The sequence below is a fragment of the Dromiciops gliroides genome, chromosome 2 (genome assembly GCF_019393635.1).
Source record: "Dromiciops gliroides isolate mDroGli1 chromosome 2, mDroGli1.pri, whole genome shotgun sequence".
Lineage (NCBI taxonomy): Eukaryota > Metazoa > Chordata > Mammalia > Microbiotheria > Microbiotheriidae > Dromiciops > Dromiciops gliroides.
Window position 1 is genome coordinate 571,758,152 of NC_057862.1, and position 26,930 is coordinate 571,785,081.

General features: G+C 34.9%; 1 protein-coding gene across 5 annotated transcripts in view; it reads right to left on the reverse strand.

Moving 5' to 3' along the window:
- PLCB4 (phospholipase C beta 4) overlaps positions 1-26,930 on the reverse strand; it is a 381,108-nt gene that overhangs the window by 97,096 nt on the left and 257,082 nt on the right. For all 5 annotated transcript variants that reach the window (XM_043986572.1, XM_043986571.1, XM_043986575.1 and 2 more), the window contains 9 exons: positions 26,041-26,094; positions 19,458-19,539; positions 17,946-18,046; positions 17,221-17,278; positions 11,490-11,598; positions 9,214-9,424; positions 8,078-8,171; positions 5,753-5,832; positions 4,984-5,068 (listed from right to left, as the gene is read on the reverse strand). In XM_043986572.1, coding sequence (XP_043842507.1) covers positions 4,984-5,068; positions 5,753-5,832; positions 8,078-8,171; positions 9,214-9,424; positions 11,490-11,598; positions 17,221-17,278; positions 17,946-18,046; positions 19,458-19,539; positions 26,041-26,094 — 874 coding nt within the window. The remainder of the gene's footprint in view (positions 1-4,983; positions 5,069-5,752; positions 5,833-8,077; positions 8,172-9,213; positions 9,425-11,489; positions 11,599-17,220; positions 17,279-17,945; positions 18,047-19,457; positions 19,540-26,040; positions 26,095-26,930) is intronic.

Genomic DNA, 26,930 nt, shown 5'->3' on the forward strand with positions numbered 1-26,930 from the left:
GCTCCCCCTTCTCCTCCTTTCAGGTCCTCCTCACCCCAGTCCCCTAAACAGGTTTCATTTCTTGTTCCAGGAAGCTAATCAATAAATACTCAGTAGGAAAGGAAATCAAGGATAACATATTATCTAGTGCAACTCAGACCTGAAGAATTTACTCTACTACATACATGGTGAGTGACTATCCAGCATCTCCTGGAAGATCTCTAGTGAAGAGACTCTCATGGTGTTTTAATCAATTATGTTAGCCAATTGCCCTATAGCTACAGTCACCATTCCAGTAATTTTTCCCTCACCAAGGCATCTCTCTTCTCTCTAACTCTCTCTTATAAGGGTAGTTTTTCCCTATTAGAATATGTCCCACCTGAAGGCTGGAGGGACTGTCTTGTAATACATAACACTTTTGTTGTTATTCAGTCTGCTATTTCCATCTCCAGCTCATTTTACAGATGAGGAAACCGAGGCAAACATGATTTGCCTAGGGTGACACAGCTTGTAAGTGTCTGATGCCAAATTTCAATTCTAGAAGATAAATTTTCCTAACTCCAGGCTGAGCCCTCTATCCTGTTTAGCACTTAGGAAGCATTTAATAAATGCTTATTCATTCATTTCCCCATTCAGTGCCCTAGGCAACTCTCTAAATCCTGTACTTTCAAAGAAGGTACCTCTCTGCATTGGTTTGAGAAAGGCCCTTACCGGTAGCTCTCTACATTGATAAAATCTATAAAATTAACAAACAAAAACACCAGTATTAAACTTAGGTTAAATTATTTATATGTAAGATGAGAAAGGTGGGGCCAGATTTGTCTGGAGTGTGTGGGGTGGGAAGAAAGACCTAGGGTTTTAATGAATTTCAAGGACAGTATGAGTCAACCATATGATAAGATAGCCCCAAATAAACAAACCAACCCTTTAGGTGAGCAGCAAGATGGTGCAGTGGATTGAGTGCTGGGCCTAGAGTCAAGATGTTGATCTTACTAAATTCAAATCTGGCCTCAAGTACTTATTAGCTGTGTGACCCTGGGCAGATCACTTCACCCTGTTTGCCTCAGTTTCCTCAGCTACAAAACAAGCTAGAGAAGGAAATGGCAAACCACTCCGACATCTCTGCCAAGAAAACCGCAGGTGAGGTTAGGGAGAGTCTGATAGGACTTAACAACAAAAGAATGCATTAAAAGAGAAGTTAACTAAGAACATGATCATGTCTCTCTCTACCTCTAGTCAGGACGTATCATGTGTTCTGTATTCAGTTCTCCATACCAGAGTATGAGGGAAGTTATCCATAATTTGGACAACATCTAGAGGAGTTTGAAGGAATCAAGGGATGTTTCCTTCATCATTGGGAGTGATGAGGAGAGATAATGACATATCTATTTTCAAGTGTTTGAAGAGCTGTTATGTGGAAGAGTATATATGTAATATATTCTATAATATTATATATTCTTTCTTTCTTTTTTTGGAGGGGCAATGAGGGTTAAGTGACTTGCCCAGGGTCACACAGCTAGGACATGTCAAGTGTCTGAGGTCGGATTTGAACTCAGGTCTTCCTGACTCCAGGGCCGGTGCTCTATCCCCATCACCACCTAGCTGTCCCCTCTTTCTTTATATCTATCTATCATCTACCTACCTACCTACTTACCTACTTACCTACTTACCTATGTACTGGTCTGCATGGCTCTAAAGGGTTTACCTAACAATAGGAGGAGGTTGAAGGGGTAGATCTATGCTTGGTGTAATTAAAAACATCCTACCATTAGAGTAATCCCAAAGTGGAATAGGCTGGTTTGGGAAGCCATGATAAGTTTTCAAGGAAAAGCTGGAGAGCCACTTACTACGTATGTAGTAGAATAAATTTTTCAGGTATAAATTGGGCTAGATTGATTTTCTACTTCACTATTACTCTACCCTCAGTATGCTTGGAAGTTTAAGCTACTTTTGGTCTTCAGCCCCCTGATTCTAATTGAGTAACAGAACATATACTGAACTAAATCTCCTTCCTAGAATACAATTTAGGACAAATATCCATGATGCAGTAGAAAGCATCCTGGATTTGTTTTTAAAGGGCCTTATTTCTAACCCTGGTTTTGCTAATATGTCTTCCAGGTCAGACTCTTTGATCTGTCTCAGGTTCCTTATCTATGGGTTAAGGGGGTTGGGCTGAGCTTCTTTCTAGCTCAAAATCAGTCTGTGATTCTGATTTCCAAGTAGTTGTACATAACTATTTCCACTAGATGGCAGTAGAAAGAGTGGTCACATATTTTTTATGCCCGAAACTGCATCAGCAGTCTAAAATCAGTTTTTCTTAGACTATGGCTCAGAATTGAGCCACCCCTTTTGGTAAGTAACCTTGTGAATGTCTAGTCCAAGGTAAATTTCATGGGTATCTGGAAAATCATGTGCTACTCAGGATATTTTCAAAGAGCATGAATTCAGTTTAAACTCTTTGGATTTGCCTGTAATGGACTGAAATGATTAGTTCATGGAGAGGGAAGAGAAGAATCCCTCGAAGTTTGCCCTGTTATAAACTTGATAGCCTATTGATAATTACTAAAAGGACAGGATTGTCTTTTTCAAGCCCTTTATGGTCCAAATCACTACCAGAGAATGACCTGATAGAGCCTCCAAACTTTTTTTCTGACACAGACACTTTGACCACTGTCCTTTACCATCTGTCCTACAGAGTGATTCTGGGCTCCCCTTGATGGGTACTCATAGTCCTAGCTGTGGGTAGTTTGTGTCTACATGTAATAAAAGTGGAAAAATGAGGGAGATAGCTAGATTATTAAAAGGCAAACTCTATGTTTACCGTAATCATCTATATCTTCAGGGAAGGAATAATGCATTTCTCTTCTTCTCTCATTGAAAAAGCCATTTGAACTCTCTTCATACTTGTCCTCACACACTTATTCTTCCTTTTCTCTCTCTTTTATTCAAACTTTCCTTCAAGTACCTATTTCCTCTTCTATGTATTTCTCCTATTGGCCAGAGTAATCCTTCCAACCTCAAAATTCTCATATCACTCATTTGCATTAAACCTATAGTATACTTTCATATACTATTGGATAGATATGCATACATTATATCTCCCTAATTAGACTGTGAGCCCCTTGAAGGCAAGGGATATTTTTAATGTTTTTTATCCCCAGTGATTATCATAAGGCCTCATGTTTATGTGCTCAATCAATATTTGTTGTTTTTTTATGATAATGATATAAAAATGTACCAAAAATCTAGTAATATTTTCTACATGAATAAGTTTACTGGCCCTCTCATGAAACTAAACACTATTTAATTGTAGTGGTTCTACCAAATGAAACTCAGAGAATGGGCCTAAAAGAAAATTAATACTCCCTCTTTATCTTTCCTATTTCTACTTCATTAATTTGTTTTGTGAAACTGTATATAGGGAAAAGTTGAATGGTTATCTTTGATAAGTACTATGTATGGATAGACAATGAACTGGATCCAAAATTGAATAGTAGGAGGAGATAAGACTTCATAAGAGCTACAAGTTATACTTTGCTGCCAAAGATCATATTTTTAGTGCCAATATATTCCCAATGTTGCTCTGAGAGGGGAGCCAATCACAAAATACCAGATGAACCTTAGAAGATTCAAAATTCCAGATGACCCAAAAGCAATGGAAATACAAATAATGAGTGCAAGAAGGCTGTGGCACGTTGTTGATGAGGAGATGTGTGACATACATGGAATAAGACATCACCAAAGGCATGTATGACTAGAAAAAAGGGTGGGTTGGTCAAGTATCAATAGTGAAGGATAACAAAAAGACAGTATGAGTGCTATATTGGTATTTATGAAATAAGAAAACATCCAGAGGAAGGGCTTCAATGATTTTGTTAGATACTTTTATAGAGAATTTATGGGAAAAATGGGAAAAAACCCATATACATGGATATGTTGCTATGTGAATGGGTGGTAAAAATAACCAAATTGATCAAATCACCTATCCATCCCAGTGTCAAGGATCTTTAGAGTATCAAGTAAAGTAGGAAATCTATAATAATCTGGATAATCTGATCCATGTAAAACATCAGTCTGAATAATTCAGGCCCTAAAATAGATCTTTTGGACTGAATTATCCAGTGTCTTATACTGATAAAATTAATTCTGTGATCTGTACACACAGAATTAATATAATTAATGCAGGTTCATTCACACTTTCTTAATGATAATGGAGAATAAGCATGAGGTGAGATGGTGGATGTAGGTGTAACTGATAGTTTAAGATTTGGCCAAGTAATTTTGCTGAACTAGAGATAATTTCTTGATGCCTGCTGATTTCTGAAGCTCATTTTGAAGGCTGGGTCTGAATACTGATATTAAATACAAACTACCTCCCTGAATATTCATTCATATATTCAATATAACTGCATATTTTTCCTCTGTTAATCAAAATTGCTCGCTTGTGGTCTGTTAACAACTACTTATTAGTGGTCAAGGAAAGAACAATAATACTCTACATTTAAATGTTTCAACCTCTTCAATGATGTTTTATATAAATATTTGTCATTTGATAAATATGTCATTTGATTCTTATACTACTTGATGAAATTAATAGGGTACCTGTTATCACCCTCATTTTACTGATGAGGAAAGTGAGGTTCAGTGACTGTTATAAAACCAGAGTTCTGAGTATTTTTGGATCAAGGTCTATTAACCAGCCTCAATTTCATGAAACCAAACTATGGACCCTTTGCATATCTATAGCTCAAAAGGTGCTTTATTAGTTTTTTGAACAGAAGGCCCTAGAGAACTACAAAATTAAATTGACCTTAAGGTTTACTTTATGTCTGTATATCTTGACTCCACTCTATTATGATTAAAGAGGCATTTGCCCCTAAAACATTAAAATACATAAATATGGAAATCTTCTCTATTGGTCTGAAGATCCTACTTGACTCTTTAGAAATGCATTTCAAAACAAATCCATTTAAGCTAGAAAAATGGTCTGCTAAAAATACATACTGGATGTGATTCAAGTGCTTGTTTCAACAGGAGATCCCCAAATAGATCTTCACAATACTTGGACATCTTGTACTGTTGATATTTGCTAGGGGAAATAATTGTCATTGTCAAATTCAAACACAGATTAACAATTATAGAAATCAAAAAATTCATCCCCAAAGAATTCAAATAGCCTTTCTGCATAATGCATGACCATTCCCTTGATGTTCATATTAAAAGTACTTTTTTAAAAATATCATAAAACTTTAACTGATATAATCAAAAAGCAGAGTAAGGGCTGCTTGCACAAATTGACAAAGGGTAACTAAAAATGCCATCTGGCTTTTCACAGCACTTTATCTGGACTTCTGCTTTTGCACTTATCTCACTCTCCTTTACAGCATGGCTATTTATGTACAGACCTCTTCTTCTCCTCCCCTTGCCCCCAGTTAGATTGTGGGCTTCCTGAAAACAGTCTCTGTGTCTGTCTATCTTTCTATCCCAAGGTCATGTGCTGTGGACACAGTGAGGGCTCAATAAATGTACATTGAATTGATGCTGCCAAATCCCTAGACTAAAAGTAATTGTAGGAATGAATGCCAGGGTTTGACCTTTTGGGAGGAAATGTCTAAACTATCCTAAAATGACTTGGGAACTTTTTTTTAAGGAATAACACTGTGAACAGAGAATTATATTAAAGCAGAACATTTTACTGTTTAGGGAAAAAAAGCATCTGGCCTGTTATTCAATACAAGGGCAGGAGTAGAAAGAAATGAATGGATCACTCTACCTGCAGTGATTTTCAAAGGACAGAATGACAGGATACTCTGATGTAACAAAGGCTGTTTCCTTAATGGCTTGAATCACATCCTTTAAAAGGCAAACAGAGTTAATGTGTAAGAGAAGCAAAGCTCTACAGGTACTTACAGATCAGGCCTTACATATTGGGGAGGGGTATCCCTCTCAGTGCCCGGCATGCTGTTATATACTTAGTAATTGTTCCATAAAAATAACTGTTTGGAAGAAATGAATACATTCATCAAACCACCCATTGAGCTGTCAAATATCTCCATCATTACATGTCGTGTCAAACGACCCTTGTCAATCATTGTAAAATGTTCTTTGTTGTTCAACTACAGTTCAATAAATAACCTGAATTATTCTGCTGTGATAAATAGATGACTGCAGATGAATAAATTTTGAGTTTCATGTTCCTCAATCAAGAATGTCACTCCATCTTTGTTTGTTTCAATTTGGCTTCCTTGCCATATAGGAACCCTTTCCTAATCCCTTTTAATTACAGTACATTCTCTGTGCTGATTATTTCACTTGGATATAATCAGCACAGAAAATGCACTATATGCGTGTATAGATATAGATTTGGATATAGCTATAGATACAGATGAGGCAGCTAGGAAGATCAGTGGATAGAGCACTGGGCCTGAAGCCAGGAATACCTGAGTTCAAATCTGGTCTCAGACACTTACTAGCTATGTGATCCTGGACAAATCACTTCACCTCTGTTTGCCTTAATCCACTGGAGAAGAAAATGGCAAACCATTCCAGTATCTTTGCCAAGAAAACCATGCATAATATTGGCATGCTATAGTCCACCGAGTCATGAAGAACTGGACACTATCGAACATCAACTATATATAATGTATAAAGGTATGAATATAATATAATAATATAATCTAAATGGATATCTAGATAATATAATATATTATAATATAACAATACAAATAACAACATATGGATATGAATATATGCAATGGATATATAAAATAACATAATATAATAGATAATATATGGACATGGAGATAGATACAGATTTTATATATATGGATAGATAGATATAGATTCAATATGGATATGGAGATGGGTATGGAGGTAGAAAGAATAGAAAGAAAGAAAGGAGACAGACAGATAGATAGATAGAGCTTAGCTGTACCTAGTTGTTTGTATTTTATCTCCCTCATTAGACTTTGAGCTCTTTGACAGCAGGGATTGTATTTTGCCTTTCTTTGTATCCCAAGTGCTTAACACACTGCCCGGCACATTGTAGGCACTTAACAAATATTTATTGACTGAATTACTGAATGAATTTTGTGAGCCTAAACTTTATTTGTATCTACCATATATACTTAAATGACATACATTTCTTCTTGATATTTCTAATTTATAACTGTGTGATGAATGTGACTGAAAAAGAGGGGATAGAATTTATACAATCATGTGGGTTCTAGTCTGCTAACATCTTTCGACCTTAATTAATTTCTGTTATTTTTCCTCAGCAAATGGTGAAAAGTTAACTTCAATCTAGAATTTATTACTAATATATATTTTCTTCAGCAATTCATGATTGCTTTAAATGAACACTGTCTTACATGCTTAAGGTATGTTGCTACGTGGTGAGTGTTTGTGAGATGGAAAATAGGCTACAAGTAATTGAACAGTGATATTTATATCTAATTTCATTTTGTTTTAATTTTCTAATTTTGGACTTAAACACCATTGGTCTAAGGGGAGAGATGTGTAGTTCCACTGTGCATCTCTGAGTTCTAGCTTTCTTCATCTTAGTCAATCAGTGATAAAAATGGCCTTAGTTCCTTGCTTCTTTAATATCAAGAAATCTCAAAATAAATACTGCACCTGACTCTTGACTGCCCTTTTAAGGACAAAGTAGATTTAGCTGAGAGATGGTTATTACTTCAAAACACATTAAAAAATGATTGTGAAGAGGAAATGCTGAGGGGAGAAGATTGTTCTTGATTTTTTCAAAACAGGGATGGGGGTGAATATGTAAAGAGCTTAAAATCACCTTAGTACAAATATTTGTCTTTACTATTTCACCATACAAAATTGTTCTTTCTGTCTTGGCTAGGAAGCAATGATGATAGCTATAGTTTTTTATTGGGGAAATCATATTGTAAATCAAGGATTCTTAACCATTTTGTGTATCAAGGATCCCTTCTCAGAATGACATTTTTAAATGTATAAAATAAAATACATAGGATTACAAAGGAAAATCAATTATACTGAAATACGGTTAACAAACGTGAAAAAAAAGTTTAGACTCCAAGTCATGGGCCCTTAGGTACGTTTTCCTTCTTACCTTAAAGAGAATATCTGTACACATTGCTTTTCCATGAGTTATTATTGGCTCTTGATCTTCTCCTTTCCCATCCCAGCAATCTAGTTCAACACATCTAAGAACACAATGAGATGATAAATATTTACTCCTTTAAGTAAAAGACTACATGCAAAAATTTTAAAAGTGAATCATTTTCTTGTAGGACCAGAAATAGAATGAATTATGAAACAGTTATTTTTAATAAGGTGTGCTATTTGAAATCTTTTCCTAATGTAACTACTTTGATTATATACCATGCTTGCAATGTAGTAAACATCATATACCCTTATATTTTCACCACAAATGCTATGTAATTTCATTGTACAATATGTATAAAAAGAGACATAAGTGAAAAATTTTTATCTTACAGAGTTAGTGGGGATAAATTTTGGATCTTTTAATAGACTAATTTATTCCTTAGCGATATAAGTATTATTCTAATATTTATGCTATACTAATACTATGCTATGATCTACTAGCAGAAGCCAAAGTTGTATTTAAATTTATGGGGAGGAAAAGTGGGAAAGGGAATAAGCATTTATATTTGTGTCCACTACATGTCATTACTTACTCTATATTAGGCACCTTGCTTAAGCACTTTACAAATATTATCTCATTTAATCTTCACAACAATGCTGTGAGGTATGTGCTTTTATAACCCCCATCATTTGGCACTTGAAACTGTGGCAAACAGAGGTTAAATGACTTTTCCTGGGTCACATAGCCTGAAACGAGATTGGAACTCAGGACTGCCTGACTCCAGGCCTTCTCTTCCATCTATTGTGCCACCCATCTGTCTCCAAATGTATACAGTACAAGTCCCTCAAGCTGTGCCACTTGTCTCCAAATGTATACAGCAGAAATCTCTCAAGTATGTTTTTTACCTGTGATTTCACAGTTTATGTTTACATTAAAAGCACCATTTTCGCATGCACACTCTTTTATTCTTGCCATAATGGTTTTAATTTCTTAAAAGTAAATTATAATACATTTGTTAAAAAGGAATGAAGTAATTTCCTTTGCTGTTCTGATTATTATGTGCCTTTTCAGGAGACTCTGGTGGGTTAAATATAAGCTTATAACACTGAGATAAAAAGCAATTATCTTAGCTTGCCAACCTGCATCCAGCTAAGAGGATTTGTCTGTACATTTCCACGGAAGATTTCCCACCAAACTGACGTCCTGTGAGATATGTGTTATGGGAAGAACTGATAAAATAGTGGGCCAAAGGATGATCCATTTCTTGGTACAGTTCCAGGCGGTCAAGGAAGACTGGTGCATTTTCATCTGACATTAAATATCTGCAAAACCCATCACTGGATATGAGCCCTGACAAAAAGAAAAGAAAAAAAAGATTTTACATGTGTATACATACATATACATATATGTGTATGTATATATCTATATCCACACATATGTATATGTATACCCTCCCCCCCCAAAACCAACAAAACACATTTACAGAGGATTGGGAATAAGTTATATAAGTAACCCAATAGACTGAAACCTCTGTTTTAGCCACAGAAATGAAAGGAAGCTTGAAACAGTGAGGGTGTGAGCTTAATCTTTTTCTAAAGGGTCTTCATCCTATAAAGGCAGCTTTGGAGGAGGAGATGACAGAGAAGTATATTAAAAGAACACTCACTTCCCAGTTTCTCATGCAAATAGGCAGAAACCCATTCCAAATGCTGATCCTCCCAGATGTCATCGCCCTTCTCTTGCTTTCCAAAAGTTACTGTGTAAGTGCTTTCTACAGATTGTTTACTTTCTGTCTGGGGACAGGTTGTTTTCTCCCAGTAGAACTTAATGTCTTCCAGGTACAAGTTAGGGGTGGGGGGAGAAGAGGCTTTAAAAATGCCCACTGAAGGAATGAGTTCTCAATTTTCATGAACTACAGTGTGAAATTAAATGTAACACTCAGGCTATGTCTGGAGAATTAGGTGGATAGGGAAAATATGGGTATTAAAATTCACTCTGCAGGTATCCATACCTGCAGTGGCCTCTTCCAATGATACTATCTCATTCATTCATTCATTCATGTATGTGTCTGTGATTTCACTGGAGTGGGGAAACTCCTGGGAACTTCTTCCATGACAAGAAAATTGTCTGCACCTTAAATTCTTTGACAGTTGACTGGGGCAGTGTAGCTAAACTGATATATCCAAAGTCACACCACATTAATATTTGTCAAAGACAGGACTTGAACCCAGAGTTTCCCTAGTTCAAAACCAGACACATAGGCACCACATAACTTGTCTCTATCATGTAATAAAATACAAGTTCCATGTCTTGACACATACTAAGCACTTAATAAATGCTTGTTGATTGGCTGAATGGATTACTCTAAAATTCCTTTTCCACAGATGTAAAAACAACAGAAAGTGTAATTTTAGAATACTGTTTTTGCTACATATCTCTGATGACATAAAGAAAAACAGATAAACAGACTGTGTCCTCAAAGAGCTCACATTTGAATAGGTGAGAAGTTAGTTTGCTAATTTTATTGCTTGTGTTTTCAAAAAGAGAAATAACTTCAAAATGACAGCTTCTGGGTGTAGAATAGCAGAATGGGAACTTTATTTTTTGGTAAATAATGTTAAAGACATAAAGAATCTTATTTATTAAAAAGACTGTTATTCTTCTCTGTTGTCTCTAGCAGTGATAACAGGAAGTAAAATGAGTTTATTTGAGTTTTGCTCAATTTTTTTCTCTGACATTTATCTAATGGAGATGCTTATAAGTAGGAAAAATGTCCCTTAGAGCAGGCAACCAAAAACTTGAATCCCCAGTGCCTATCTGCAGCATAGTAGGTGCTTAATGAATTACTGTTGATTGACCAAATCAGATGGACCTGGATAATTTACTAATTAGCTAATTTAATCTCTGAAATAATCAAGAGATTTTTATCAACTGTTCTTGTTTTCTTTTATAGGCACCATTCAGTACATATATTATGAGAGATAAGTGATATCAAAAATTTATTTGGCATCAATATGGACAATTTCTATAGTATAGATGCTATCTGTATTTATAGTGAGTTTTTATAATATACAATTCATTTCAAAGTTTTGAAATGGATAATTTTGCATTTAACTTTTCTGTATCTTCAGCTCAATTATAAGACTACACAATGAAAAAACTTCTAAATTGTATTTTATGACATGCTGAATTTAAAATGATACTCTGGCTAACATGGTGCAAATTCTTATCTAGTATGAAATGTGATATATTTAAAACTGAAAATCAAAGTAAGTTACCTGTACTTAGCACTAGAAAGTTTCTGGGCTTCTTACAATTCATTTAACCAATATCAATGTGATTTACTTAAAATAATTGCCCACATTCCCGCTTGTTTTAAAAAAAGAGAAAGCAAAACAAAATAATACTTCATTACCTTTTGTCTTCAACTCATCATCAGGCTCATAAGTCTCAATTATCTGCATTGCCCTTTTTGTATCATAGAATGGGAATAAAATTTCATTCAGTCGAGGGTCTCGTTGATGCTAAGATTAGAAAATAACTCTGTTTAGCATAATAGTATTTGCCATATAGCAAACTTCTTAGAATGCTTTATAGAACCAAAATAGAAAATTTCTAGTACATGAAATTCAGAGTATCATAACTGTAACTTAGAAGTATCAAAATAGTCTTCCTTCCTTCTTTCTGTCCTTCCTTGCTTCTTTCCATCCTTCCTTCTTTCCCTCCCTCCCTCTTAAAGAAAGGGTTCTTCCAGGCAACTTTCTCACAGAGAAAAGCAGAGGCAGAGAAAATAGCTATTCTATACTTTCTCATTTTTTGGAGCCAAGGGAAAGGCATAAAACATGGATAATGATACACATTTTAGGCCTAAATTCATAGAATTTAACTGCAACCAATCACAATGCTGGTATAGGAAGATGAATTTTAGTATAAATATCCAGTCTTCATTTGAATATCTTCAGCTAACTTTTCCATAAAAGACTGATCAGAATTAGAAAACTTCATTCTGTTGAGCACATATGTGAAAGTAATTTAATAATTGGAATATCACTGCAAAATTGAGAATAAAGATAATTCATAAATTTACATTTATAAATTGGAAGTTTGGGGTTATTTGAGTCATTTAAAAAACTAAAATCAATTAATTCTAAAGGAAATCATCATTGGAAATTTGCTCAGAAAGCCCACATTATGAGGTCATTAAGAATTTAGAAAAGTCATCTCACTCAATTTGGGGGCTAGAGTCTCTTGATCCTATATTAAATGCAGAGGGAGATACAATACAACTTTCCAATGGTGCCTGACTTCAAAGAGGATGAATGAAAAGTCCAGTTTACAAAATCTTTTTTTTTTTTTTGGTAGTTACAATTCTTTTTTGTTCACTGTAGATTTGAGGGCTGCACACTGTGTACCTGATTCTCCATAAAAATAAAGAAAAAAAGATAAAACAAAATTCAACTGAGTCATGGCAGGTAAGCAGATGCAAGCAAAACTTCATCATAAGTATGACCATGGCAACACTTCTTTACCCAGATATATGCACATACTTGGGGAAAGGAATTTTTAGGTTTATGGAATTTCCACCCCATCCCACCCCCAATTCAGATGAACAATTTGAAGGTGGACAATGTGGACGCCTGTGGCCAACAGAGCACTTTATGCAATTTATTAAAATGCACATGTTTTGGCCCCTCTCCAAAGTCAGGACTGTTGATTCATATTGAAGCAACAAAATCTCTTCTGAAAATTTACCCCAATGAAGCATGCTTATGGTCTAAAAAATTTTAGCTCACAACAATATGGCCATGCAATGAAGGAACGCAGAATTAATGCTACTAGCAACAGATCTTTAGCATCTAAAGAATAGTAAAAGCAGTCACTATCTGTGTAGCATCTAGAAGAAGGAAAACTATGAGAATAACAATGAAATGTCAAATAGCAGGATGCACAATATTCCTGGCTAGCAATATAGTACAGGCATGCAGTTGTGTAGCCCATTATTCTGGGAAATTATGAACTTTCCACTTCTAGTTGAAATACATCATTGAATGAACTTATATTGAGAATGAAATGGTTACCATCTCTTTACTCTTTTAAATATCTGTTAATGGTGGCAGGGAAGAAGATGGATGGATGAAAGGGAAAAAAAAGGTTGTATCTGTGGTTATAGGGAAAGCATAGCTGTCTTTTTTACTGTGCTGAGTAAAGATTAGATGTCCATTTACTAAAATGGTTTAGCTTAATTTATGTGATATGTTCATCATCAATATTCTATGTGAGTATATCCAGAAAAAAGATGCAGAGAGAGGTAAGAGAGTTCCCTGTTTAGTTGTTTGCAGTTGTGACTGACTTGACTCTTCATGACCCCATTTGGGATGTTCTTGGCAAAAACCCCAAAAAACTGGAGTGGTTTGCCATTTCCTTCTCCAGTTCAAATTACAGGATAAAAGGTGGAATATCCAAATTTTACAATTTACAAGGTACACAACCTAGAAAGTCACTTATCTCCTAAATTTTGTTGCCTTATCTCTAAATTGGGAATAAGGACAATACCTGCTCTATCTCACAGGGTTGTTATGAGAAGCAAATGAGGAAACAAGTGTGAAACCACTCCCTAAACTACACAGTGAGATGCAAATAGAGTTGATTGCTATTGTTAAAGTTTAGGTATTGGTATTACCATAAAAGATGTAAAGGAGAGGGGGGAAAGAATGCCACTGACTTAATGTATAATCTGTTGTTCTCATTGGATACATGTTGAAGAATGGAGATGAAACTATGGAAACACTGACAAATAGGGAAATTCAAAATGGGACTTGAGATATTATTTAATGGATAGCTTCAGATCTTCTGGGAGCTGATAATAAAGTCCTTGTAAAATGATCATGTGTGTCAATGTGTTTCTCTTCTCAGTAAGAGATAATATCTCCTGGCTATTACTGTCAAAAGCAATTTTTGACATTTTTTTAACAGACATTTTCCGGACATTTTTACTTAAATCCTTTAGCATCAGGGTCCAACATGTGGAGATACAAAATCAGATGCAAAATCCTGAAAAAAAATCCAACAACTGGCTACTACTATTTGATGGTCCTTTGGTTATTTTCCACCAGTAATGGACATTCATTTAGAACAACATCTGGAAGCATCAGGAGTTTTTCTTTAGCGTCTACAATAGGTAGCAAGTATTTTTTAATCATTGATTGTGCTCCAGGTACAGTGTTTAAACTATGAATCCAGTTTACTATTTGCTTAATAATGGCACTGACAACTGATAATTTTTGTTTTTGCCACTTTGCTGGCTACTGACAGTAAGAATAATATTAACAATGGTTTATTATAAAGTTTTAATGTTTGCAAAGCCCTGCATAACTTGTCACTCAGCAGTAATGTTTATTCCAGTCCTATGTGCTACATCAGGGTGGGTTAGTGTAGGTTTAGATTTTAGTCATGGTTCTGACATTACGAGCTAGCTATGTGAGCCGAAGCAAATTGCCTAACCTCGTTGGAATTAATTTTCATGTGTATATGTTCTGAACTAGATAATCTCCAAGTGCCTTTCAGGCATAGGATCTATTTTTTCTCTTATTCTGTTAGATTACCTATTAGATAACCCATCTATCCTAGATGACCCTTAAAGTTCATTCCAGGGATGTAATGTTGTCACTCTATTTGAAGCAGCTACCTAGTTTTAATTCTCAACATGATCAATATAACCAACTCTTGGTTTCTCAGGCCATCCAAGCCTCTATTTATTGTCCTTTTATTTGTCCATTTCTGCATTCATTAGCCTCTTCATTTGAGGATACAAATAGGGAGGGAAAACAGAACTAAAATCAGTCCATCTGATTATTTATTAGGAAAAGATTTGAGTTTGAAACTAAATGGATTTCAATCTATCATTTTAGATTCCATGATCAGACTTGACAATGTTGTGGTCCTGATAAAGTAAACAAATGAAGCTTATGTCAATTCCCTCTGCCAGTTTTATCAAGCTGGATTTCATTATTTTTAATAATAAAGGCAAAGAGAACTTTCCTTAAGCCATGATAGAGGATCCAAAGAGTTGTCTGTGACAAAATTTATTAGCCTACAATGGTTGATTGCCATTGGCTAAATTCACTTCCTCCCCTGATTCATCTTTTTAATAAAGATGAAGAATGGCAGAATGTATGTATCTGACTAAAACTATACAACATTATTCATCACACAGCCCTCAAAAACGCTGGCTGAATTGAAGCCATCATATCTATTAACATAGCTGTCTACAATGTCAGCAACCAGAGAAAGCTTGGCACTGAACTGAATCCATATTCTCATGGATCAAAGTCTAGGTGTTTCCTGTCTCTCTGCAGGAGTCATGTGGAAGAAAGGGAGAGAAAGCATTTTTTAAAAGTAAATAGTTTTTAGGCATTAGGATAGAATGTTAGAAAGAGAACTACCAAATGAGTAGAGAAATGGAGAGTATATTTTCAAAGTTGTTTCATGTCTTAGACTTTATTAAAAGCATACTAAAAGAAATAGCAGAACAACAATACTTAACAACAGACAAGTAAGGGCTCTTGGAAAGTTGAATCTGTACTTACAATATTAGTAACTTTTCTTATTGAGAAACATGCAGTTCTAAGTAAGATATAAGAAATGTTTAATCACTGCTTTGAAGCCAGATTCACCACATATACATGAAGTACATTCTTCCAAATGCAGTAAGTCAACAGACATCACAGACTTCCTCTTTTCCATCCTACTATCTACTCATTACAAGGAAATATGTTTCTTGGCCCAATTTAACAATGCTTTAATTATTAATGATTCAAAATGGGAGAACAGGACAAGATAAATATAATGTTAGCATATGTTGATGAAAAACATTCCAAGCAATCGACTTTTCTATTATCTACAATATAAGAATGTGGATAATACCTGGGTAAAGATTGTAAGCATAGCATATGCATGACTAAGAAAGAGGAGAGCACATAATTCAAAAAGAGATTTCAAGTAAAATAAATACTGAATTATATTAAATGAATTTAAACAGTACCTTCCCTTTATATTGCATATATTCAAGAACTGATTAACATAATTCCTAAAGTACAAATATAAATAAAATATGAAGCCACTGAAAACATCTTGAAAAGAAGAAAGGGGAGTGGCAATGAGATTTTTAGAACTGATAACCTAGCTAATCTACTTCTTATCCCTTTTTCATTATGACTTATCAAACATCTGCTATGTGCCTGGCACTGAGCTGGCATTTAGTTTTTGATTTGTTTTGTGGTGATGACTACTATATATTTACACATATGCAAATATATATGTATGTATGCATACATATCACCTTTAAACAAAAAAAATGCACTGTTCTACTCTGCATGATAGTAAAATTTCTAGGTGGTTTCAACAAAAAAAGCTTTCAGAAATGTGAAGGATGTGAAAATAAAATTTAGCTGGTATAAAAATTGGGACATGTACTTGCTTTTATTATATTTTATTATCCCATTTTGAAGTAAATTGAGTTAAAGCTGTGTATTAAGTGAATCTGACTCAAAATTAGGTTGGAAAATGTAAAAGTAAGAAGGAAACATATTTAAAATCCAATTAGCCTTTTCTCTACAATAACACAGTCAGGAAATCTAGTAATCCTTTAAGTTTGTTGTCAAAATATTTCATTCTATTCTACATACCCTTACATGCAATCTACTTTAAAAAGAGAGAGAGACTTCCAATCCATGCATCGATAGTGAAAAAAATTAGAAATGGAGAATCAAACTACAATGCTATAAACTATTCGTTCTCTATCTAATTAAGAGGATCAATACAAAACAATTCAATACATTTTAATAATATCTGATAACAGAACACCAACATGTTTAATTCAATGGATATAGTATTATAAAAATTCATAGACACGACAATAGCTACACACCACAGCAAGTAGTCAGCAAAAAGCAAGTGGCAAAGCCAACACACAGAAAGCACAAGAAGACAGAGTTGCAGCTGATTTTTGCACCTGGAGGATGCCATAATGGAAAGATCAGCAGGTCAGAAGCAAAGCCAATGATGGCATGATGCATGCAATGAGGAAACTGGAAGAAGCAAGCCACTGCAGACAGACTTTATGGTAGTTAATGTATGAAAAAGCTTACTTCATTTAGAAAGCTCACTAATTGGTCTACCGTTAAATAATCAGTTTTGTCTCCATTGCTGAAAAGAAATTTATTAGAAAAAGTAAGTTTTTGTATATGATGCTATAGTAGGTACGATTTACATGTTGACATTTGTTGTTGATACTTTCTAAGTCTATCTTCTAAGTAGTTGTGCATTCTTTTAAAGGCCAAAGACCCTTTGTAAGGAACCCCGCCCCACCCCCACCAAAAGCACCGTAGTCTATTCTTTTTTCCTAGTAATCATTTCAAAGCTGTTATTTCAAGAAACAACATGTAAGTCATCTACTTTAGATAATTCTGAATGAATGAACTTTCCAATAACATAATAAGACTCCATACTCAATCTAGTTAGTTTACAAAATGTGTTAATAACCTAAAAGAGCAGGTTAAAATTATAGGGAGTTAGTAAAGCCAATGCAAGAAAAAAAAAAAAAGTTCCAGGTGCTTCCTTTAACCTATGTAAAAGTTTCTCAAAAACTTGGAGTGAACTTTTACATTGAGAAATTAAGGGGAGAAAACATAACCCTGACCTCGCCTGCTAGTGTAGGATATGGTAGTAACAGGCATGATTGGATACTCTATTCATAATGCACTGAAATGTTGGGGCAAAAAATATGATAAAAAACCTAAAACAAGAATGATACAGCTTAAGAGTTACTTTGTGTAAAAACAAACAAACAAACAAACAAACAAAAAGAACTTACATTTTCCTAAAGAGGTCCTCGATGTCAGTCCGAGGACAAATTTTTTGTGTTAGCTCATAAAACTTTTCATAAGTAAATGCTGCAGGCTCGATTTCATCATTCTGGAAAGAAATGCATGGATGGATTATTCCTTCAGCAGTAGTTTCTCAATGAAGAAGTGATAGAGACAATGGATGGCATCTCAAGGCCTTCGTTCATGTCAACTATGCCTGAATACAACCAAATGGAAGACTCAAGAGCATCTCAACAGTAGTTCTACAGGGTATGAGAGCTGGCTCTATTAGGACCCCAGTGACTAGGTTTTTCTTTGCCATACAGCCAGATATATAACTACAGGCAGCTGTTGGAACTTGACTATTATGAAAATGCATATTTAAAATAAAGGACATATAGACATGCTATCTGCATCTAGAGAAAGAAGTGATAAATACAAGTATGTATAGAATAAGTTTATACACACACACATACACACACACATATATATATATAGTTATATCCCTATTTGTATCTAATGGTGAACATTTCTAGGGTAGGGGAAAGGGGAGAAAAAAAGGGAAAAAAGAAATTTATATTATAACTTTGTTGTATATTTGGAGGGAATAGGTAGCTGTACATGGTAGATCTGAAATTGCATGTGCAATCATCTTTTTTTATTGTACTGTGTTATGGAAATGCTTGTTATGTTTCCTGAATTGAAAAAATAAATCTTTAAAAATGTCCCTGAAAGAAACGTGAAAAAGTAAGGATAAACTATTGTTCCTTATTCAATCTTGCTGACTGTGTAGCCAGTGCTTCTCTATAGGTTAAACTTTTTTTAAAAAGGTAAATCAAGGCCAGTGTTTTATTATTTTTTTCTTTTGACAGTTTTATAATGCCAAGAAAAAACACCTTAGGAAAATATAGAAAGCCTTAATCTTCTCTGTTTAGTTTTATTTTGAGCAAGATCTATATAAGCAGCAACACTGACATTCATTCTCTGTCATCAACAATAATAAAAGTTTGATTCTCTTATATGTGAAGGGTAAGAGAGGAATAGAGAGGGTTTATATGGACAAAGATCTTGTGCCCTGGAGCACTTTGAAAATTTAGCAATATCTATGACACTTGGGGTTCTTTAAAAGTCTACTGGGCCAAACTTGCTTTCAAAATACAAGAGCATCTATTTCATTATTTCATTAAACTTGTCGATGTTCAACTTCATATTTTGTAGCCAAAATGGCTTTTTTAAGTAAAAAAGATATCTTAAACTTAATTTTCTTAAAGTGGATAAGAGAACAAAAATTATCAAACAGTCCTCTGTGGATTTTAAAATGTTTTTGTTAACCCTACTAGAGTGTGCCAAGATGTGAACCAATCAATTCTCATTTGTTTTTTTTCTACTTGGGTTTTTTCTTTAAATGATAGAAAGGGTATGTGCAAAACCAGGTATCTGGCCCAACTGATAATTCATGACATACTTATATTGTTAAAATAAAACACTTAGCAGTATATTATTAAAATAACAATAAATACCTTTCCACTGGGAAGACCTAACTCCTTAAGTGCTTGAAAAATCACCTTTTCTGTTTTACCTGATGCAAAGGTTCTTGTAATACTGCAGGAGGGAAGAGATAAAATGGAAATAATGTTATTTTCACATATTGGCATTTTCTAAATTGCCAAACAAGTCCCAATTATTTTCACTTCTTCAACACACTTAATAGTGATGATGATGATTAATAACAATATAATGTTTTAAGAGTTACAACAACCCTATGATGTAGGTAAAATGGGAATTTTTATACCAACTTTACAGATAAGGAAACAGGTTCAGAGAAGTTATAAATGACTTGTCCATGATCACACAACTATTAAGTGTCAAAATTAATATATAAACTCAGATCTTCCTGAATCCATGTCTCAAATTCTAATGGCAGCTTAGGAGAAAAACTAAAATAGACCTTCCCTCTAAGACAAATATTCCTTCTAGCAGCAAGTAAAAATGAAGAACAGGTAAGAACCAAAAGGCTTCCTAAACTGAAAATAGTGGTTTGACCCTACAAAGGTTATTTTCATCACTGGCTTTGCTAACAACTCTCTGTTTGATCTTGGCAAATGTTTCATCTCTCTCAGCCTGAGTTTCCTTATTTGCAAAATGAGGACGGATTAGATGATCTCTAACGACCCCTTCCTCTGCTTTGTTTTTGTCTTTGTATCTCCCAGAATATACCATGGTGCCTTGTAGGTGGGTCAATAAATGTTTATTAAAAGAGTCTTTTTTGGTTTTGTTTTTTTTTTTTGGTCATTCTGCTTTTCAAAGATGGGTTGGAAGGTTGTAAGGAAAAAGATGGATAGTCAGGCAATAAATAATGATTAAGTAACTACTATATGCCAGGTACCATGCTAAGAGCTAGGGACAAAAGTAAAGGCAAAACACCGTCCTTGCTTTCAAAGAGCTCATAGTATAATGAGGGAGACAACATGCAAACAATTATATATAAACAGGACAAATCAGAGAATATCAACAGAGGGAAGACACTCTAATTACAGGGGATCAGGAAAGCCTTCCTGTGGAAGGTGGGATTTTAGCCGGGACTTGAATGAAATGAGGGAAGACAAGAGGTGGAGATGAAGAGGGAGAAAATTTGAAGCACAGGGGACAGCCAGTGAAAATGGCCAGAGTTGAGAAATGTAGTGTCAAGTGTGAGGAATATATCAAGGAAGGTAGTATTGCCGCATTGCAGAGTATGTCAGTGGGGTGGGGGAGATGTTAAATTCAGAAGAAAAAATGTAATTTGAAAATAAATGAAAAGTAAAAAAAAATACATTGAATTGGTATTTAATAGAGGGTAGGACGCATATAAAAGATGAATAAACATTCGTGGAGTTGCATTATGAATTGCGATAGAAGGTAGCAGGTTTTAGTTGTGATACCATTGCTAACTCACTGAACTTAGACTTTAAAAAATAAAATAAAATTATGAAGCCCTATGGAATGTAATAGAACTTAAGGCACAGCCTAGTTTTATGATGTTACCAGAGAAAGGATATTTTGCTACTAAGTGCTTTTCTAGTTCAACATCAAACTAGGCTATTCTAAAATGCCCCTGTGTCTCTCTACCAAGGGATTTTACCTAGGATTGGCTCATCTAGTAATCTGTTGGTAAGTGTTCATTCCTACTTTGCCAAAGCTTCTTTACCATAGCTAAGTTCTGTGTCAGCAAAATCACCCTTAACTCTAGTGACTGATAGAGATAAAGAGAAAACTTTATGAGTTGACACATTAGTGCACAAATTTCCTGGTGGTGACAGATATGCAAGAAGCAAATATCGCATTACAAATTCTTTGATTGAGACTTAAAATGAATTCAGGATGACAAAGAATGACATTTCAGACACTGAAATAACGTACCCTGCTGCCAATATTGCCTCAGCCACTCAAAGAGCTTTTATTAACTAATTATAAGAGCGTGTACTTCAGATAATCCATCAAGAGCTTGTTAACTCTGCAAGTTTCCTTTTCAAATCTATCCACAATTTAGGTCAAAGGCTTAATTTCATCAGAGTACAGTCGGCTTGACCTCTAAGCCAGGGAACTATCTTTTATCTGAGTACAATAAAGTTTTTAATGACCCCTACCAACCTCTTGCCCTTTCCTACAGCTCAGACATTCATGTTGGAGAGGATGGTAACTTACTACTGTAAGAACTAACAGCCTGTTCATGTTAGTAAATGTGAGAATAGACACCAGTTCTAGACTCTGAATTCCCAAAATAAATGGGGAGGAATGTGCTTTGGGTATTCAGACAAAGCTTTCCTGTTTCCAACAGGGCCCAGAGTTTTTCTAAGAGGTTAATTTTAATGTGTTTTAAAGTGGATAGAAATGATTATCTATGAAGACTACTAAGTCAGTGGTGAGGCCACAGCTCTTCATTCTCATTTATGGATCTATGCACAGAAAGGAAGTCTCATTCAGAGTGTACCTTTATGACACAAAGGAACTAGGCACCAGGCCATATTTATAGAGTGGAAATTGCCCAAGATTCCAAAATTTCCCAGCATCTTCTTAAACCAGTAGATATAAATCTTTGGATTCTGTTAGGTAACAGCAAAATCCAATTGATATGGACTTCCAAGGACTTAATGTATGTGTTTTATTTACTTCAGAAAATTCTGGGACCTCCCCCAACCACCACATAAGATCCCCTATTTAGATCAGGAAGGAAACTGCTGAGGCCATTCATCTCACTTCAACCCTTTCATTTCACAGTTGAAGAAACCAAAGCCCAAAGAGGTTGTGATGCTAGAATTTGAACCCAGGTACTTTGACCCCCAATCCACCATACTTTCCACTGTATCATATTGCCTCTGATTATGGATCCATAACATATTCTATGACTGGATGCTAAAGGTCAAATGATTTGATGACTAATCACTCTTGGCCAAAGGTAAAAATAATCTTTAGCAAAATCTTAAACCTTATGCATTATAGCTAAAGTGAGACAATGTTGAAGATGCTGTATTGCTTTTTTTTAATTGGGCAGATAGCATCCATTTAATCAACAGACATTTATTAAGGTACTAGATGCTTAGGTGCTGGGGACAGAAACACAAAAGAGAAATAGTAATCTATTCTCAAGGAGTTTACACTCTACTGGGAAAGATATCCCGTGTCATGCTGGTAGAAATGTGGTACTGGTTTTTATGAAGTCATGGGATGTGGATGTATACCAAGGGGGAACACTACAGCTCTCTTTGGAGAGTGGCTAACAGGGCACCTCTTCTGTTTCAGCTACTAGTATGTTCTGCACTACCATCTTTCCCCCAAGATCTTCCCCAAAATAAAGCAAATGATGGTAAAAAAGAATTAGAGGCAGATGGCAGAAGCATTCATCATGATATATTCCTCAGATCATTCCTCTACTCCCGGCTCTCATTCTTGATTCAAATTCAGATTATACAGATTTGGGAAAGGAAGACATAAAGAATGAAGTTAGAAGGTAAGTAGAGATACAAGTACAGTGAGAAGTACTATGAGTTTGTGTTACTGAAAGGTAGAGACAAAGAAAGAGACAGAGGCAAAGACAGAGACCCAGAGAAACAGTGACCCAGAGAAGACATGAGACATGAGAAACAAGATTTCAAGATTCCTTAATTTGCCACTCTCTTAACCTTCTAGCGAATGTGGCACCTGAACTGAGGTCAGCTTAATGGTGCTACTGGTATGTAGTCATCCCTAATCTATATCATGACTGAGTATCAGCTCCCTTGTAAAACTTATGTACATCATATTAATATTATCCATTTAAATATCTTGAAAATTAGTGTTACATAATCATAACTGAAATGACATTTTAAAAATGTTTACTTTTCATATTTATTATAGCATTCACTAAAATTTCCACCAAGCTTTTGGCAGACTGCACACCGGAAGATCCATCCATGATTTTTGGCCTTGTAAAAATCCTCCATCAACTCCAATAAACTCCTCTCTCCTGCCCCTTTCCTCCACCCCCAAAGAACAGATGTCCTATGTCAAGCACCTGTTAATATTGGCATGAGTAGTTCATCAAAAGCCATGAGCCAAGATTACATAGGTCTTTTGTGGATGCCAAAATACCTTAGTTATTTCCTTAAAAAAGATAATGATTTTGTATGGTAGTAGCCCAGAAAAAAGACATGAATCACAAAAGTCTCTAGACCCTACACAGCAATCAGAGTGAGTAGGATATTTGTTGCCAATGAAAGCAAAGTGGTTACTTAAGAAGTGACCCAATTACAACCTATTTGTTTTGCCTTTGTTCATGTCCTGGAACAAACCTTGTTTTGGAAACTGTACACATTCAGTAAGTGTCTAATGTAGACCCAAGTTGCATTTCTGAGCTTTACAATATAATTTTTTTGGAACAATATAATTTTTACTTCCAAAGTTTAGATAACTGTTTCAATATTGATTTTAAATAAAAAATGCACTGTGTATTTAGCAATAGATCCAGGATGTTGGGATATACTAAACAGTTACACTGCTGTAACTCAAATGAACAAAGTGTTTTGAATAAAATAAGGATTAACTAAAGTGTTCTCAACAAAAAACGTCATTAAATATGAGAGTTTATTTTTTTTAACTTCTAAACCAGGCATAAAACATTCACTTAGAAATTAAGTAAAATGAATAGAAAATTGTTAATGCACATTTGCAAATCAAGGAATTCATTGCAAGATGAGAATATAAAAGAAGAATTTTAAAACCTCACTCAAATAGTGTTCCTTTCTTCCCACTTTGCCTACTTTTCCTCTATTTTTCTCCACTAAAGTCATTCCCCATTAGTCTTCCCTTTTGTCTCATTGTGGTGTGGAGGTAATCTGGAGTTCTGGAAGACTATTACCAGTGAAATCCAAGTAGGAACCACTGAGCTGAAAAGGGTTTGAGTATAGCCCAGCAAGAAATTTGATGTCTTTTATTTTAGGAACAGCCCCGCTATAAAGTCCGAGATCAATAGCAAAAGATCTGAACACAATTTCTTCCATCATAACAATTCATGAATATCACCTACTAAGGCACTCTCTGGGTAGGAGTTATATGTTGGGAAATAGAAGTGGTAGAAAAACTTTTAAAAAATGCACATACAAATATGTGTGTGTATTTATATGTGCATGTATATATACATATGTATGTGCATATGTATATATTATGTACACACACACATATATATATTTAAATTAAGTGTCAAGATTGTATATTAATGGCCCCTGAATACGAATGGGATCAGATAATGTAGGAAGAGGTGTAGAAAAAGACAGGAGAGTCTTATTGTTAATGGAGTTATGGATCTGAATGGAGTAAGTTGGACCCAGATATACTTGTATAAAGGGGACCTAGAAATAGGTAGAGGTAATAAATGCCTTGAGGACAATATAAGGGAAATAGTGCCCCAACCTAATTGCTCTTCCATTAATTGTAACACCTAAGACAAATAATTTGGTCTTACTGAGCCCATTTCCTCATTTGCAAAATGATTACATTAGTTTTTATGATTGCTAAATTTCCTTCCACAGCTAAGATTCGATCACCCTCTGTTCCTATTCACTCCCAGAAATGAGCCTTCCAGCTTTGGGCTAAAATACATAAGGAGGCTGATGGTGTTGTGGGTTATAAAGTTCTTTTGATAACTTATTTTATTCAACAAAACAATAAGGGCCTTTTTGAACTTGCACATGGCATGGACTTTTTTATTCAATGTAAGCTGAGAAAGCTACAGATAGCTTTAAGGAAATAATATAGCTATAAAATTTTACTAAAAACATATATTGAGACGAATTGAACCACTAATGATAAAAGTTGAGTTTTATATGTTTAGCAGTCTGTTACTTTTCCCAGGGTGAACAGATATGTAATTTTCAAAAAAATTTAAATACTATTATTTATTCTGTTTGTTATCAGAAGGTTCATCAGTAAAAATTGGGCCAGCTCTAGGATTCTCCTTCTAGTACATTGTCTTGAAGTATCATCTTCAGTTGGAGAAACTATGAGAATAGTGGGTGGATTTCATGGGTAAGAGTTAATTCTAGGATTTAAAATGAAAACATATCCCTGGGCTTACTCTGCCATGGGGTTGTCCTGGACCCAAATATATTTCTATAGCTACCAATTTGTTCTTAAAAATAAATTTAAAAAGATACTCAGGTGATTCAGATAAGAGCTATATATAAGAACTACCAAGCTTAAAGTCATCCCCAAACCTCCGCCACTACCTTCAATAACAACATAAAGAGAGACAAGCACTCCTCATGCTGAAGAGTTAAAAAGTCCAAGTCCTACCAAACCTAGTTCTTTAAAGTTTGAAATGAAGCCAGATTTTCCCATGTTCCTTATTTCATTAAAGTTTGATTTAATTCTGTCCATTCGAAACTGAACATAAAATTCTAGAAAGAAGAGTAGAGTGAATTTTCATAAGTATTTTTGATAAAGTTTTTTAAAGAAACTGAACACATTATGAAGGTAGTTTTTAAATGAATATTCAACTATTAAGTTAGATGCATCAATTTAAAAAGCCTCCTTTGTACCTAACAATAGTTTAGTACAAATAGTGACATAGATGGTAAATTATTTACTTACCTCCTAACTGGAATTTTACCATTTGTGTTTGTCATAAATGCCAATTTCATCCAACTGAAATACAGAAAAAATGGTTAAGTGTTTCTTTGGTAAACTAATCTCAATCTATTTAATCTTGTATTATTATGAAAAATAAACAGTAAATAATTTAATGCTTAGTCAAAGAAACTCATTTACCTTGAAACTCAAAAATTATAATTGCATCCTCTAGATGAATTGGAGAATTTGGCATCCCCATTAAACAACATTCATGATTAGAGTCTGTTAAGCAGTTTGTCATTTTCTTGGAGTTTTCTATTCCATTATACAAATATAGACCATTAGTAGTACAATTGAGCAGTTAAGTTCCAGCATTAAACTGACTTCTCTATAAAGTTTTCTAGCTCTGATAGAGGTCTAGGATAGCTGCAAATCTGTCAGATGCCATTGTCAGAGTGGCAAAACATCCCTGATTCTCTGTAATGAGAAAACTTACCCAGCTTGGCAACTTGTGAATAGAAAAGGTGAAAGGTAGGAGGTGACACAAGGTTGAGGATTAGCAGGGCAGCAACAGGGCAAGGGCAAAGGGACAAAGGATTGGCCTTACTCATGCCTTGTCAAGCAAGAAAGTGCTAGCAATGTGAATTCGGATAGTTTTTCTTTTCCCAGGCTCCAATTTCCCATTAGTTGCAGGTAGAAAAGAGCTGGGTTATGTCTAAAGACCTGTTCCTAGGTGTTCAGAGGCAATCATCATAAGGGACTAGGAAAAAGCCAAAGAGCTGTAAGAAACTCCCCCAAAATTCTGGGTGAGTGAGCTTTCTAACAGTTCTCTAGTCACTGAACATTGCCCCATTTAAACACTTCATGCATGCTACAGAGAAGTACTTAGGTCAGTTATAAAAAGCTTATAA